The sequence below is a fragment of the Phyllobates terribilis genome, unplaced genomic scaffold (assembly GCF_046119375.1).
Source record: "Phyllobates terribilis strain yellow unplaced genomic scaffold, ASM4611937v1 Scaffold_3__8_contigs__length_932513732, whole genome shotgun sequence".
Classification (NCBI taxonomy): domain Eukaryota; kingdom Metazoa; phylum Chordata; class Amphibia; order Anura; family Dendrobatidae; genus Phyllobates; species Phyllobates terribilis.
Genome location: NW_027362763.1, coordinates 524,914,538 through 524,932,262, shown reverse-complemented (window position 1 = coordinate 524,932,262; position 17,725 = coordinate 524,914,538). Strand labels below are relative to the sequence as shown.

At 46.0% G+C, this 17,725-nt stretch overlaps 1 protein-coding gene and 1 pseudogene across 3 annotated transcripts in view; both read left to right on the top strand.

The window, feature by feature from the left end:
- SLC18B1 (solute carrier family 18 member B1) overlaps positions 1 to 17,255 on the top strand; it is a 130,526-nt gene extending 113,271 nt beyond the window's left edge. For all 3 annotated transcript variants that reach the window (XM_073671265.1, XM_073671264.1, XM_073671263.1), the window contains 3 exons: positions 11,397 to 11,490; positions 11,570 to 11,622; positions 16,684 to 17,255. In XM_073671265.1, coding sequence (XP_073527366.1) covers positions 11,397 to 11,490; positions 11,570 to 11,622; positions 16,684 to 16,753 — 217 coding nt within the window. In that variant the 3' untranslated portion in view covers positions 16,754 to 17,255. The remainder of the gene's footprint in view (positions 1 to 11,396; positions 11,491 to 11,569; positions 11,623 to 16,683) is intronic.
- On the top strand, positions 390 to 11,098 carry LOC141257848 (GPI-anchor transamidase pseudogene; annotated as a pseudogene).
- Positions 17,256 to 17,725: the final 470 nt, after the last annotated feature.

The window sequence follows — 17,725 nt, the reverse complement described above, 5'->3', positions numbered from 1 at the left end:
CCCGTCCTCCACCACCGGAGGAACAATGGCAGAGGCATCACCAACCGACACATCAGCTTTTTTCAACAGAGAAACATGAAACACCGAATTAATCTTCCAGGAGAAAGGAACCTCCAACCTAACAGCAGATTGGTTAACTATCTGAAGCACCTTAAAGGGCCCTACAAACTTGGGACCCAATTTTTTCGAAGGAATCCTCAATCGCAGATTCTTAGAGGACAACCAAACCATGTCACCAATAGCAAACGAAACCTCTTGCCGTTTCCTATCAAAGTACCTCTTAGATTTTTTGTTAGCCTCCTGAAGATTATCACGCACATCCGTCCAAACTCTCTCCAAATCACCGGAAAAACTCTCCTCCTCCGGCACAGCCAATACCAATTTGGAGAATGACCCAAAAGACGGATGTCTCCCAGTACAACAAAAAAAAGGCGAACACCCAGCAGAAGAGGATGTATGGTTGTTAAGAGCAAATTCAGCAAGTGGCAGAAACTCAGACCACCCCTCTTGATTGTCTGCCACAAAGCAACGCAAGAACTGCTCAACATCCTGATTCTTCCTTTCTGTCTGGCCATTAGACTCAGGATGATATCCGGATGAAAATGACAAATGAACTCCCAACCTGTCACAAAAGGCACGCCAAAATCGAGCCACGAACTGAGGTCCCCTATCAGAAACAATGTCAGTAGGAACGCCATGTAGTCTGACAATTTCCTTGACAAAGGCCTTAGCGAGTGTCTTAGCGCAAGGCAGTTTGATGAAGGGAACCAAGTGACACATCTTGCTAAAATGGTCCACGACCACCCAGATGACCGTGAAACCTTTAGAGGGGGGAAGGTCAGTAATAAAGTCCATAGCCAGATGTGTCCAAGGTGCACTAGGAACCTCCAGAGGGCAAAGCAACCCCGCAGCAGGAGCATGCGAAGACTTAGATCTAGCACACACAGTACATTGACGCACCCACTTAATGACTTCCTTCTGCCATCCAGGCCACCAAAAACTGCGACCCACAAGTCTCTTGGTCTCAGAAATTCCTGGATGACCTGCCAACCGAGACTCATGACGCTCAACAAACAAATCTCTCCTAAAGGTCCTAGGCACAAACAACCTCCCATGGGCAGTGTTAGATTGGGCATTCTCCTGAGCTTTAAGAATCTCATCCTCCAAAACGGAGTCCAAAGCAGCAATCACAACACCTTCTTGTAAAATGCTCTCCTCCTCCTCCTCAGCACTGACAATGGGAGAAAAGCTGCGAGACAAAGCATCCGCTTTAACATTCTTGGTACCTGGGATGTAAGTAACGGAAAAATTAAACCGCGAGAAAAAAAGTGCCCACCTAGCCTGACGGGCATTCAAGCGCTTGGCAGCATCAAAATAGATCAGATTTTTATGATCAGTGAAAACCTGAATGGGAAATTCAGCACCTTCCAAGAGATGACGCCAGTGTTCAAATGCGAGTTTAATAGCCAGCAATTCCCGATTACCAATATCGTAATTAAGTTCAGTCTCAGAAATTTTTTTTGAAAAAAAGGCACAGGGATGTACTCCATCCTTGCTTTCCTGAGACAACACCGCACCAACCCCCACAGAAGAAGCATCAACCTCAACCAAAAACGGCTTAGTCACATCTGGCTGCATAAGGATGGGAGCAGAGGTGAACCTCTCCTTTAGAAACACAAAAGCTTCAATGGCCTCAGAAGTGCACTGAACCGCATTAGCACCTTTCCTAGTGAGATCGGTCAGCGGTTTGACAATAATAGAAATTTTTTTTATGAATTTTCTGTAATAATTGGCGAAACCCAAAAACCTCTGTATCGATTTCAAACCAATAGGCCTAGGCCATTCCTGAACCGCCTGAACCTTCACAGGGTCCATCTCAAAGCCCTCGCTGGAGATAATGTAGCCCAAAAAACTAATTCTCTGTACAGCGAACTCACATTTCTCTAGCTTAGCAAAAAGCGAATTGTCCATTAATAACTGTAAAACCTCACGTACGCTCCGCCAATGAGACTCCAGATCAGGCGAATAAATCAGAATGTCATCCAAATACACAACCACATTTTTGCCGATCAAAGGTCTAAGGATGTCATTAATAAGATTCTGAAAAAATGCTGGAGCATTGGTAAGACCAAAAGGCATAACCAGATTCTCAAAATGACCCAAAGGAGTGTTAAAAGCAGTCTTCCATTCATCACCCTCCTTCATGCGCAACAAATTGTATGCCCCCCGGAGATCAATTTTAGAGAACCACTTGGCCCCCACTAACTGGTTAAACAAATCAGGAATCAATGGCAGTGGGTAAGGATTGCGTACAGTAATTTTATTAATCTCACGAAAGTCCAGACAAGGACGTAAACCGCCATCTTTTTTTTTTAACAAAAAAAAATCCAACAGCCACAGGAGACTTGGAAGGCCTAATGTGACCGGCGACCAAGCTTGTCTGTATGTATTCCTCCAAAGCCTTTCTCTCAGGAATAGTAAGATTAAAAAAACGACTTTTAGGAAGAGTCGCTCCAGGTACAAATTCAATGGTACAATCATAGTCTCTATGGGGAGGCAAAATTTGTGACTCCTCCTCAGAAAAAACTCTCCAAAAATCCTGAATAGGTACAGGTAATTCCCCTTTTACCACCGCAGCAATACGTCCGTTACAACACTTGTCATAACATTTAGGGCTCCAGGACTTAATTTCATTGGTAGACCAATCCAGTACAGGATTATGCAATTTTAACCAGGGCAACCCCAATATTACTGGAGAAGGCAAATTATTCAATACTACCAAATCCAAATTCTCTTGATGAACACCATTAATAGTGAGGGGAAACTCACAGACCTTGTGAGTAACACTCTTCAAGGGAGAGCCATCGACAGAAACCACAGCAATAGGGGATGACAAAGGTTTAGGTTTTAATGTAAGTTTTTCCAAGAATCCCCCATCAATCACATTCAGAGTAGAACCACAATCCACAAATACCCGAAATTCAATTAATTCATCCTGAGCAGCAGTAGTAGCAGATAGGAATATTCCCTTTGTATTTAAACAGGCAATACGGGCGTAACTGACCATTTTTTTTTCTTTGTTCATACGAAGCACACAGTTCTTAATAAAATGACCAGAATTTCTGCAATAGAAGCACAAACCTTCAGAAAGCCTGCGGTCTTTTTCCTGAGAGCGGGGTGTCATCACCCCAATCTCCATCGGCTCTCCTTTATCAGCACAGACCCTCTCAAGACTCGGAGCTGACATAGCAGAGGATTTGCTCTCATTAACCCTTGCACGCAGTCTCCTGTCCACCTGTATAGCTAATTGCATTGCCTCCTGCAAGTTTCCAGGTGTGGGATAAGCAATCAGCAAATCTTTAACCCTTTCACCTAGCCCCGCAAGAAACAAACTTTTCAAAGCTGAATCGTTCCACCCCACCTGGGCAGACCACCGACGGAAGTGATAACAATACTTTTCCACATTACCTGATCCCTGCCTCAAACGTCTCAATTCAGACTCAGCAGATGAGACACGATCAGGATCATCGTACAACAAACCCAAAGCAGAAAAAAAACTACCCACTGATCTAAAGCACGGATCACTAGGTTGGAGAGAAAAAGCCCATTCCTGAGGATCCTTGCGCAAAAGTGACATTATGAACCCTATGCGCTGTGATTCATCACCAGAGGATCCGGGTCTTAAACGAAAATACAATAAACAAGCAGTTTTAAAAGAAAAAAAATCTTGTTGTTCACCAAAAAATAGATCAGGCAGATGTACCTTTGGCTCTACCAAATGTGCTCCAGAACAGCTACTCACGTGTTGTTGGAGCTCGGCCACCTCCAGAGAGAGTCCCTGCAAGCGTTGAGCCAAATCTTGAACCGAGACCATGATGGAAACTGGAGGTCTTTCCTTAGAGAATTTTTTTAGGCTGGACTTACTGTTATAATCTGCTACAAGCACTAAGGAAAGACAGGAGATCTGTCCCTACAATAGAACTAAACTGGATCCCTACGATGTAACGGGGATCCTGATCCTGCGATCAGACCCGCTAAAGTCCTCGGCTAGTCTGTACGAAGACCTATAGATGCAAGGGAGGGATCCCTACAAGAACTAGGGACTGGGATAAAGTTGGACACCTCCTAGCAGAAATTGTAGCAGTCAAAGACAAACACACAACAAAGAACATAGAGGTCTGAAGACCTAGCTAAACTAACAGAGAACGGTAACAGAGCACCAAGCTAGCTCAAGAGTAGTAAATACAATGAAGTCCAGCAAGGCCAGGAGGGCGGAGCCGGATTAAATAGGCAAAAATGGTCATGTGACCAGCAATCTAGAAAAAACCTAACAGGAGAGTTCTAACAACCACTGCCTGGGAAGGCTCTGCACCTGTCAGGCTCTGAGCGGCCCGGTGTGGCCGCCTTACAGCTTGGTGGAGAATGCGGGCATAATGACTGAAGCATACCCCACCGGCCGCTGCATGACCACAATTTGGCCTGCCACCTTTCAGTTCCACCCCATGGACAAAATGGAGGAGCTGTTTAAGCAGCTGGTACTCACCCAGCAACAGCAGATGCAGTCTCCAACGGCAACAGCAGGAGCTGCACCAGGATCTCCAACGGCAGCAGCAAAAAACTAATGAACTGATGATGCAACAGATTGCTGCCCTGCGGGAGACGTCGACGGCATCAGCCCCGGAACGTCGAGACGCCCGGGACAAGGTTCACTCAGCGTTGAGGAAGATGGGACCGGAGGACGACGTGGAAGCCTTCCTTACCATCTACGAACGCACAGCAGAGTGGGAAAGCCTGCCAGCCGACCAGTGGGCGGAAGTGGTGGCTCCGTTTTTGTTTGGCGATGCCCAGAAGGCCTGTTTCGACCTCAGTCAGGAGGACGCCCGGGACTACCAGAGGCTCAAAGGTGAGATCCTTGCCCGGCTGGGGGTCAATACATACGTGAGGGCTCAGCGTGTGTTTTCGTGGGCCTATGTGGAGACCCGACCTGCCCGGTCTCAGGCTTATGACCTCCTGCAGCTGGTAAAGAGGTGGCTCCAACCTGAGACTTTGTCCCCAGCCCAGATAGTGGAGAGGGTGGTGGTTAACCGGCTGGTGAGGACTCTGCCAGTCGCTATCCAACGTTGGGTGGGGCAAGGGGACCCCGGCACCCTCGACCAGGTGGTCAGTTTGGTCGAGCGCTACTCGGCTACTCAGGACTTCATTCGAGACTCCGCCCCCTCTCGGCTGTCACGCCGATCCCTGCCAAACCAGGAGTCGGGAAAGGGGTCGCGTTCCTCTGCTGGGGACAGTCAGCACCGTACCCGTGCTGAAGGGGAACCCCGGAGTGAGAGTGGCAGGAGACCGGTTCCCTCCCAAACTGTCATAAGACCTAATAGTACCACCACCCTTAGGTGCTGGCGGTGTCAGGGGCTGGGACATGTGATTGCTAATTGTCCCCTGACTACGGAACCCATGGACTGCGGATATAACCGCCGGGTCTCAATGTACGCCCAGACCGTCTGCACAGCGAGCGCCGAATCCCGGGACAGTGAACTCCAACTATGCCAGGTACTGGTTAATGGGTACCCCACGGAGGCCCTCCTGGACTCAGGGAGCCTTGTGACTTTGGTACATGGGTCATTGGTGGCAGGAGACAACCCCGGTGAACGGCCCGTTGGGGTTGTGTGTATCCATGGGGACCTCCGAGAGTACCCAACTGAGGAGGTAGTCCTGTCCACGCCGTGTGGAGAAATAAAACATGTGGTAGGGGTGGTAAAAACTCTTCCCTATGGGACTGTGTTGGGAAGAGACTTGCCCCTGTTCTGGGCTCTGTGGAAAATCAAAATCCACTCTCACCCAGTAAAATGTATTACAGGCATTGTACCCGACGAAACAGAGTCAGGGGAACCTGCCGTAGGGGTGTCCAACCTATGGAGAGAGTGTGACCCCGATAGGTTTCCCTTAGAGGTGCTGGCAGGAGAGATCGAGGAGATCCCATCGATCCCCGAGCTGGAAGTGTCCCGGGCCACGTTTGGGACGGCTCAGCTACAGGATCCCACCCTGGCTCAGGCGCGGGAAAGGGTGTTAGAGGTAAATGGCGTAGCTCAACAGCCCGATGCCGATACTGTATTTCCACGCATGATAATCAACAGTGAGTTGCTCTATAGGATAGATAAGATCAGGGACGAGGTTGAGGATCAGTTAGTGGCACCTCAGTCGTACCGTCGGGTGATTCTCGAGATGGCACACTCACACCTGCTGGGTGGACACTTAGGGGTAAAAAAGACGCTAGAACGTATCTTGCAGCGGTTCTTTTGGCCTGGGGTTTACGCGGAGGTCAAAAGGTACTGCGAATCCTGCCCCGAATGTCAGTTGACCACTGCAAGTTTCCGTAGCCCATTGGTACCTCTGCCAGTGATAGAGGTGCCTTTTGAACGGATTGCAATGGATTTGGTTGGACCCATTGTAAAATCCGCCCGTGGACACCAACATATACTGGTAGTCGTCGACTATGCCACTCGGTACCCGGAAGCTATACCACTACGCCACACCTCGGCAAAACTAATTGCACGGGAGCTGTTTGCCATGTTCTGTCGCCTTGGACTCCCCAAGGAGATCCTGATGGATCAGAGGACCCCCTTTATGTCCAAAGTGACAAGGGAACTATGCAAATTGCTAAAAATTAAACAATTGCGCACCTCGGTGTACCACCCTCAAACCGACGGGCTAGTAGAACGGTTCAATAAAACCCTCAAGTCCATGTTAAAAAAGGTGGTTTCTAAGGATGAAAGGGATTGGGACATGTTGTTACCCTATTTGATGTTCGCCGTCCGTGAGGTACCCCAGGCTTCCACAGGGTTCCCTCCCTTTGAGTTATTGTACGGCAGACACCCTAGGGGTCTGTTGGACGTAGCCAAAGAGACATGGGAACAAGAGCCAACTCCGCATAGAAGTATAATTGAACACGTGGCTAGTATGCAGGACCGGATCGCGGCGGTCATGCCCATCGTGAAAGAGCATCTGTTAGATGCCCAGGCAGCTCAGAGGCGCACATATAATAAAAGAGCCAGAGTCAGAACTTTTAACAAGGGTGATCGGGTGTTAGTACTGGTACCCACAGCCGAGAGTAAGTTCATGGCCAAGTGGCAAGGACCATATGAGATTCGAGAAAAAGAGGGGGAGGTAAATTACCCGGTGTATCAGCCTGGAAGGAGGAAACCTGAGCAGCTTTACCATGTAAACCTGCTAAAGCCTTGGAAACATCGAGAGTGTTTAGTTACAGACGTCACCCCGGGCATAACACCAGAGAATTCTCCACCTTCAGCCAGGGAAGCATCCGTGGGGGAGGTCAGGATAAGTGATGCCCTCACTAAACAGCAGCGACGGGAGGCTCGCTTGCTGGTGCAGCACAATACCGACGTTTTCTCAGAGCTACCAGGTAGGACTGCGGTTATCCAACATGACATTGTCACCGAACCTGGGGTACGGGTACGAATAAAACCGTACCGGGTACCCGAGGCCCGGAGGCAAGCCATCACGGCTGAGGTAAAACAAATGCTTCAGTTAGGCGTCATAGAGGAATCACGGAGTGAGTGGGCTAGCCCCATCGTACTGATTCCAAAACCAGATGGATCATTACGCTTCTGTAACGATTTCCGGAAATTGAATGAAGTGTCAAAGTTCGACCTTTATCCAATGCCCCGGGTGGATGAGCCGATTGAGAGACTGGGGCAGGCCCAGTACTTTACCACGCTCGATCTCACCAAGGGTTACTGGCAGGTACCTCTCACAGATTCGGCGAAGGAAAAGACCGCCTTCGTAACTCCAGAGGGTCTATACCACTATGTGGTCTTACCTTTTGGGTTACATGGGGCCCCGGTTACATTTCAGAGGTTGATGGACATAGTGCTCAAGCCTCATCAGGAGTACGCGTCCGCGTATCTAGATGATATTATCATCTTTAGCACCAACTGGCATACGCACTTATCACAGGTACAGGCAGTGCTGGATTCTCTCAGAGCCGCAGGGTTAACGGCAAACCCAAAAAAATGTGCGATAGGGCTAGAGGAAGCCCGATATTTGTGGTATGTGATAGGCCGAGGAGCTATCAAGCCCCAAATCAATAAAGTTGAGGCTATAAAAAACTGGCCTAAACCGTTAAGTACAAAACAGGTGAGGGCGTTCCTTGGCATCCTTGGGTATTACCGCCGGTTTATACCTAATTTTGCTGGGCGAACGGAGGCCCTGACCGATCTGTAATGTTTCGGTGGAACCCTCAGGCAGAAGAAGCTTTTCAGTCCATGAAGTTGGCCCTGTGTGGACAGCCGGTCCTCATCAGCCCCAACTTCAGTGAAACCTTCATTGTACAGACAGATGCCTCGGAGGTAGGCCTAGGGGCGGTATTGTCACAAAAAGTGAATGGTGAAGAGCACCCTGTCACCTACTTGAGTAGAAAACTTGTCTCGGCAGAGAAAAACTATAGCGTGGTAGAGAAGGAGTGTTTGGCTATTAAGTGGGCCTTGGAATCACTACGTTATTATTTACTCGGGCGTCAGTTCCGCTTGGTGACAGACCACTCACCCTTGGTATGGATGAGGAATGCCAAGGAGAGGAGTGCGCGAGTCACCAGGTGGTTCCTGTCTCTGCAAAATTTCAGTTTCTCTGTAGAACATCGCCCTGGGAAGTTGCAAGCAAACGCGGATACCCTGTCCCGGGCACCCTGTATGGTGGCAAATGTTCAACCCCACAAGTTTGAACAGAGGGGGGGATATGTGAGGCAGTGACCGTGATTGTATACGAGGGACGTTATATGTCCCCTGGAATGTGTACAGAGACCTATTAAATCCATTGGAGTGCATTGCAGTCACACACACAGCTGCGGCTGCAATGCAGGAATGAAGGTGAGCAATGACCTGGTCAGACTACCTGGCTAAGGCAGATTAAGTAAAACCCGGCAGGGCATTCATTTCTTGGAGGAGGTCACAGGAGGCAGTGGGGCGGCCTCCTCCCTCCAACCCGGGTTTTCCAGTGGCTCTTGCCACAGGTCCTTTAAAACTCCTGCACTAACTATTAGTGTTGTTCTATGTTGCAACCTGCTAGGAGCACAGCAGGTTAGCTCTGCAGGACTGAGGGTGGCTGAACCACTGCCTGGGAAGGCCCTGCACCTGTCAGGCTCTGAGCGGCCCGGTGTGGCCGTTGTCCCCGGCAACCATTGTGTATGGACTTTCTGGTAACCCGGCTGCGAACTGGAGGACTTTCTGTTAACCCGTGAGTTGCTGAAATAAAAGCTGTTTATGTTGGACTTGCTTGGGTCACTGCCTGAGTTACTGCATGGTGTGAACACCGCCGCCTTACAGAATACATATGACATTTTGATCGCTTCTTACAGCATTTTTTACAGTATTGCAGTGACCAAACAAACGCAGTTTTGGTAATTTACATTTTTTTCTGTTTACAGTGTTTACCGATTGGGTTAATTATTTTTATATTTTGATCAAACTTTTATGTTCGTGGCAATACCACGTGTACTTTTTAATTTTTATATTATCTTTATTTTTAATCGGGGTAGGGGGGGGGAGTGATTTTAACCTTTTAGATTTTTTTAACCTTTTTTTCACTGTATTTATTAGTCCTTTTAGGAGGCTTGAACCTGCAATCGTCTGATCAATGGTACTACATACAGCAATACCACAGTATTTCTGCATATAGTAAAAATCGTGGGTAGCGTTTTCAAGGGAGCTCTGTAATGACAGTCACGGAGGTCTTCAACAGACCCCTGGCTGTCATACCAACCTATTAGCGCTCCTTGATCGCATCACTGTAGTACCGATGAGCACACAGAATGATGCGTTCCCCCCATGCTAGCATGCTATTAATGCTGTCAGAGTTTGACAGTTGCATTTAACAGGTTAACAGATGTGGTTGAAGCTTTGCTGCTCCCATGGCTATTAGTCAGGTCTTGGCTGTAACAAACAGCCATTACTTGCAAGATATAAGGCGAGCTCACCCCATGAGCCTGCTCCATACCTCTGCTACTGACTCAAGCTGTACATGCACAGCGGATGTCGGTAAGGGGTTAAAGATCTCTGGAAAACATTAGTATCTAACTTAAAAATAACTTGATAGATTCCCTTTAACGTTGGCAGCATATACAGTATCATGCACTTGCAGTGTGACTTCAGAAAGTGTATGTTTAACTCTGAAACACTACATACTTTAAAAGCAGAGAGGGAAGATGGCGGCGCTCAGCTGAGGGTGCCGAGTGCTGGTGTGTGCGATCCTGCTTGTCCTCGGAGTGAGCACTCAGTATGCAGAGAATAAGACGGAACATTTCTTCAGAAGCGGACACAGAAATAACTGGGCAGTTTTGGTTTGTACATCTCAATTTTGGTTCAATTATCACCATGTGGCAAATACTCTTTCCATGTACAGGAGTGTAAACAGACTTGGAATCCCCGACAGCCACATCATCAAGAGACTTGGAATCCCCGACAGCCACGTCATCCTGATGCTCGCTGACAACATGGCGTGTAACCGAAACCAGCGATCGTGTTCAGCCACAAAAACATGGAGCTGGATGTTTACGGGATAACGTGGAGGTTGACTATAGGGGATACGAGGTGACTGTAGAGAATTTTCTGAGAGTCTTGACTGACAGATTACCACCCAGCACACCTCGACTAAAGCGCCTGCTCTCTGATGACCGGAGTAATATTCTCATCTACATGACTGGACACGCAGGAAACGGTTTTCTGAAATTCCAGGATTCTGAAGAGATAACCAACGTGGAGCTGGCAGATGCTTTCGAACAAATGTGGCAAAAAAGAAGGTACAATGAGCTGCTGTTTACAATGGATGCGTGTCAGGGAGCCTCCATGTACGAGAGGTTCTACTCTCCCAATATCATCGCCCTCACCAGCAGTCAGGTTGGAGAAGACTGTCTCACAAGCCAGATATGGCCATCAGTGTTCACCTCATGGACCAGTACACCTTCTATGTCTTGGAATTTTTGGAGGAAATCCACCTGGCCAGTCAGAACAACATGAATGACCTGTTCCATGTCTGCCCAAAGAGCCAGTATACTTTAAAAGCTGCATGTTTGAACAGGCTATACTGCTGAATTAGGTCTTTTATAATGCTGTTTTTTTGGAACATATCCTAAAAAGAGAAAAAGGCAAGTTTCCAACTTTGGGTGTGCTGTGTATTCATTGCAGCTAGTCTCCACCCACTAGATCATAGGAAACTAAAAATTTGAGATAAAGCCTGCAGAGGAAAACTAACTGTAAAATGCAGGATAAAAGTCATAATGGCTAAAAGTAGTGTTATTCTGAAAATATAGTTGAATGACAGGACACGTTAACTATTCCATTTATTGATATTTAAATTTTTTTGTAAATTTGCTTTATATCTTTTTTCAGATCATTTGTAGGCCCAACTCTTGGTGGATTTCTGAATGAAAAGTTCAACTTCAAGTGGGCAGCTGCCTTTCAAGGACTTTTCCCTCTACTAGCTGTAAGTTACACAAAGTTTTGTATCAAAGTTATATGATAGAAATGTTGGTTTTAATACTTACCATTTTATACTTTTGCAGTTCATACTGAATTTAATATTTTACACCTGGGAAGCACATAACACCAGAAGAAGGTAAGATTTTCATAGTATAATTAAAGCATCTATTTGAAGAGCAGTTTTCATTGTTTCATCATGAGTTTATTATGCGTGCAGAAAGTGTGGTACATTATTAGTTTTTAATAGCTCAATTTACATAAGGATAGAAAAATACCTGTGTGTGTTGGCCCTGGGTCGGGGTTGGGGAGAGGGGGGTATAAGTGGGGAAGGGCTCTTTTCCATGCCATTAAGAATGTGTGTGGCTGTTAAGGTGGAAATAGAGCTCCTGTATGGTGGGTGTGTGTTTGTCACATTAGGTGTTCAATCTTGTATCCTGTGTATGCTGAAATGACATGCAGTATGGGCGACACCAGACTTGGGTGTAGCCATGCACTATTCACACTCTTTATTACTTTTTACTGTCAGTTCGTTAATTGTTCTCACACCTCTAGCCAATTGGCCTATAAGGCGGGCCTAGCCCGTTGGTTAATCAGTGTTGCCGAAGTGTGTTCTCCTTACTATCACAAGTTGGTTTTCTTAGTAGTTCCTGTGCTCTCTCTGGCCCTTATAAGGTTGGAAACCTGAGAAGACCGTGCACACTCGGCTATCCAGCCTTCCCTAGTATGCTTGCATCTCGTGCAGGGTCGGATTTCCTTCAGACCGAGCTTCTGGTACCTTTTTTCTCCCCTGCCGATTGCTCTTCAGTGGACCCCCGCTAACCTGGGTATGTGGAGGGGTGCCTTTCCCCCTCATGGGTCCTGCCTTAGCTTTTCTGTATCCTACACCCGGCTGGCAGTTGTTACCACCCTTAGTACTATGGCCACGGCCCAGTATCCTATCCACTAGCGGGATAGCATCAACACGGCCGGTGGCGGAGATCATGGTTCTGGTTTGTGGTTATAAAGCAGCTAATTGTTTCCTCCCGGTCCTTGGTATGCTGACTACCTTCCTGAGTCAGACCTGCTAACTGAGGCCGTACAGTCGAATCAACTTAGCAGAGAACGCTGCAACTGAGATCTCTGTCTACTGTCCTGAGAAGGACAGACCTGTTAGCGGAGACCTCCTAATTAGGCGAATCCTGCAGGTGACCCTGCAATTCATAGGTTATTCTGACCACCTTTTATGGAGTGAATCAGACTTACCAGCCAACTCTTTACAGCTGAGCAAATTAGACAGAGGACCCTGTAAACCCAGAGGTTATTCAGACCGCCTGTCTGAGGGAGTCAAACCCTCCAGATAAATCCTCACAGCTGTGCAGATTGCACAGGTGAACCTACAACTCGGACACTAGGTGGACCACCTTTCACAGCAGGTAAGGGTGCACATCGCAAGGGTGATTCTAATAGCACTCCACCTCTTTCCTGGGCGAGTCAGACCCATGGGGGAGTCTCTCTATAGAGTGCACCTCATATATAGCAATATACAGGCGCCCCAACCATCTTCTTTAAAGGTTCTGAACCCCCATCAGAGACTTCTTCAAGGAAGAAGGTCGCACAGATAATCCAGAGCGTGCAAGTGGTACCTTACTGTGGTCTTACTACTTTCCAGGGTTGGTCAGACCTACAAGCAGATGGTGCTTAGAGGGATGTACTGTTCATGTGTGTCACCATATCCTGCCTAGGCCCCCATGTGGAGGGCAGTTATGCTGTACTCTCCCTTAGTAAGAGTTTTGAGTTCCATGCCAGATGATAGTTGTGACACCTAACTAGGTGTTGGACATTAGGTCAGCTTTGGCCCTGTTAGATCACTTACGGTACTCTATCCACCCTCTCCCAGAGGAATCAGATTATCAGGCAGAGCTGTGTAAGAGAACCTAACTATTCAGAGTGACACTGACCAGGGGGTACTTTGACCACTTCTTAGGTGACTCTGTCCAACTAATTCAGACCCATCGATAAGGGGCTACTTTGAATGAAAAACAGGTCTCTGATCCTATCCTAGGTGACTCAGACCAATCAACAAGGATCTTTTAGTTTGGTGGAGTAGCAGGACTTCCGTACACTTCTTCAACTTTCAGCTAGTTTTTTGTCTCAGGAAGAGACCTCTCAGCTTAGTGCATCCCTTAAGCAGTCCAAGTAGCTCTGATCCAGCCTTTCTGCTGAAGGACGAGGTCTTCCTTTTGATTGATGATTACAGCCTTTGGTAGGAACATTTTCTCTAATTCTAGAGGCAGTGTGGGATGCAGGTAGCTTACATTCATTTTTAGCCGGTAAGAGACCATTGGTTAGGATACAATAGGATAGAAGCTTCCTGGGTCGGGCAGTACTTTTTGAATACATTGAGTGTCTTTTGAGGCCTCTTTTTGAGGTGTCTAGTTCATTACTTGGTTTAATCCTTTATGCTATCTTGGGGGGGGGGGTGTTAAGACAGGTTGTTGAGACAATCTACTTCTGATACGTTGCCTGGATCTCTAAGACATCTCAGGCCTCTAAGCGTCTCCCAAGTAACCTACTGCCTACAATAGAGCTTCCCCGGTAGGTGACAGGTCAGGGCAGATGTCTTCCACATTCCAAAGGAATTTTGATCCTTCCTTATTGTAGTAGGATTCTTTTTTCCCAGCTCGTACTGAATATTTTGAATGCCAATTTCCTTAGGATTCTCTAGTTTGAGTCCAGAACTCCCGTTCATTGTGGTAGATGCAATGAAAACTCCCATATTATCCAGACAGACCTTTCCCAAGGTTTTCATATTCTACCAAATTTCTTTTGGTCATTTAGTTTAATCAGAAGGACTGTAGGGTTCGCAATTCGAAAGGCTCTTGTCCTTTCGGAATACGTTTGTCTGACTAGGATGAAGTAACAAAGGCCCTGAAGGTCAATTTTCTGCCTTTTATTTTTGCACCTGTTTCATAGGTGAGACCCTATGGGTAGCGCTCGTATGGAAATATCCTTCTTTTTACTTCTTGCAGGTCTATATTGAACTAGGGAAGACTCTTAGAAGTCAAGTTATTGCCTTGGCTATCCTGGTCTAGCAGAAATTATTTTATAGGCCCGGGTAGGGAAAACTTGTGGCCACCATATTATTCCCAGGAATTCGGGAGACCTCTAGGGGTCCGCATCAGAGAGATCACTCAAGTTTGTTTGTTCTTTTGTGATTTTTCTCTCTTTCTCCTGGACAGAGCGTTCGGTTGTTTGGCTCCCTCCTTTCGGCTTGGTGGAACTCTCTGCCTTTTCACTTTAATTATGAGATTGCTCTCCCTTTAGGTACTTCGCCTCTTCTTTAGGTACTTTGCCCCTGAGTAGTGGATGTAGTCAGAAGATGTGCAGCTCTGCCTGTCTCTCAAGGCTCAGTTCGGATGTCTTATGATCATCCCGGTATGCACTGGCAGGGGTCCGACCTCCTCTAGAGTGATCATTACTCACTGGATTAGATCAAACATTAGCAAGACTTATAGGGCAGGTGCCAGTGCTGCCCCCTTCAGGGTTAGAGAACACTCTGTGTTGACTGCAGGAACTTTCCAGGCAGTTCTTCACCAGGTATCAACCTTGCTCTGAAAGGCTGCCACTTGCTTATCATACTTTTGCTTCAGCAGATGCAAATTTGGGGAGAAAGATACTGTAGGCAACAGTTGCTCAGACGACCTCTTGCGCAACAGTGGAAAACGTTCTCTGGTAACTGTAAAATGTTTGTTATTCCCACGCCTTGGACAGCTTTGGGAAGTCCCACTATTACTGTGTCCCCCAATGAGACAAACTAGAAATGAGGATTTTTTTACTCTTCGTAGAATTTCTTTCTCGTAGTCTTCATTGGGTGACTCTGCACATCCCCTTGATTGCCCAATCGGATGTGCATTATTTTCATTTTTGTGTTTAATTCCTTTGACTTTCTCTCACTGCTTTTTAACTAAACTGAAGAGCCTGGGGCTGGCAGGCAAGGTATAGTCTGCCAGGGAGGAGACAATTTTCAATTAGTTGCATTAATAGCGTCAGCCTTCAGGTGGCAGCAGACTATCCCACGGTAACTGTGTCCCTCAATGAAGACTACAAGAAAGATTTTATGGTGAGTAAAAAAAATCCTCATTCTGTATTCTTCCTTTTTTGCAATAGTTCACCTGTACATGCCACTCAGATACACCCGTTACCATCTGTTTTCCCCTTGCCAGAGAGGTTGAGGTCACTTGGACATTAATGAGGCTGTTTTTGCATTAAAGGGCTCAAAAGGAGTTCAGTACAGTCCAAGGAGACCTCAGAGTGTTATACACATATTTTGGGGATTAGAGTCTTTGCAGTATTGGGATTTGTGACAAATCTATTTGCTGTAAAGCCGGTAAATTCGAATTGCAAAAGTTTTGCTCATATCTAGTGACTATATATTTCTATGTAGCCCATATATCTTTCTTCAGATGCCATTAAAGCACCACTTCAGTGTTTTTTTTGTTTTTTTTAGTGCTTTAAATCTAAGCCCCCTGCCCCCGGTCATATACTCATCTTCCAATGTCTTCATAGTTTTTTCGGTGCTGCTCCAGTCACGCAGCGCCATTTTGTGACAGCTACTGACTGGCCGGAAGTCAGAAGCTACGTCACACACTCTCAATACAAGTCTGCGAGAGCCAGAACAAGGCTCTCATAGACTTGTATTGAAAAGTGAGCTTTGCATAGTTCCATGGAACACTGGAGCTGCAGGCAGGTCACTTTTCTCCGGAGAATGACAGGAGCGACGCTGGAAACCAATGAAGGTGGCAGCAGGTGAGTATTAGACTGTGGGAAGGGGACTTGCATTTAAAGCACCACTCCAGCGGTGCAATAAAAAAAAACCCGCTGGAGTGGTGCTTTAAATAAATGGTGTAAACCTTTTTGAAGATGGTCATAAATAACAGCGGATTCCACTGATTAGTTTATATGTCTATGGTCAACTCAACTGTTCCCTGACATCTGCTGTTTTAATTATCTGCTTCCCTGGCTATCTGCTCTAAATTTGTAGGCAGGCTGGAAGATAAGTGCAGCTGGATATGTGGAATTCATGTATTCTCCTTCCTCTTTGACCGGAAACATACAAATTTAGAGCAAATTGCCATTGGACAAATTCACATTCAGTATATGAGTATTGTCAGCTTAATAACTGGTAATAAATGTAAACAATATTATTTTCTTTTGATAGGTCAAACTCATTGGAAACTAACAATGCAGTCCAAGAAAGAGAGCCTTTACTGAATGAGGAAGCAAACTGAAAATTCTATTTTTTTTCTACAATTTTAGATATCTTTTTTTTTTTTTGTCCCAAAGACACTTAAAGTGATAGCATTTTTGTTAATATAGGTCCTTCAACCTGTAAAACTTTTTCTCTTGAAATTTGTTTTACATTGAAATTATAACTCTAGTTAAGTCTTCCGGTTAAGCAGAACTGTGGCACATTTCTGGACAGGGAGTTCAGTACGACACTTAACATGTTTACCAGTTACTTCATGGTAATGCACCTACACCACAACCTGATATTTCATCTCATAAAGCTAATAATTTATTTTCCTAATTAAAGTCAGTAATAACTCCAGCACTCAATAGGTTTTAAATTTGCAAAGTTTTCAAATAACAAAAATCAGTATATTCCAAGAAATTAAGAATATTGCAAGAAAATATAATGACGTATACACACCCCTTTTTTTAAAAAAAATATTAAACCATTTTACATACAGTACAGGCCAAAAGTTTGGACACACCTTTTCATATAAAGATTTTTCTGTATTTTCATGAATATGAAAATTGTACATTCACACTGAAGGCATCAAAACTATGAATTAACACATGTGGAATTATATACTTAACAAAAAAGTGTGAAACAACTGAAAATATGTCTTATATTCTAGGTTCTTCAAAGTAGCCACCTTTTTCTTTGATGACTGCTTTGCACACTCTTGACATTCTCTTGATAAGCTTCAAGAGGTAGTCACCGGAAATGGTCTTCCAACAATCTTGAAGGAGTTCCCAGAGATGCTTAGCACTTGTTGGACCTTTTGCCTTCACTCTGCGGTCCAGCTCACCCCAAACCATCTCGATTGGGTTCAGGTCTGGTGACTGTGGAGGCCAGGACATCTGGCGTAGCACCCCATCACTCTCCTCCTTGGTCAAATAGCCCTTACACAGCCTGGAGGTGTTTTTGGGGTCATTGTCCTGTTGAAAAATAAATGATGTTCCAACTAAACGCA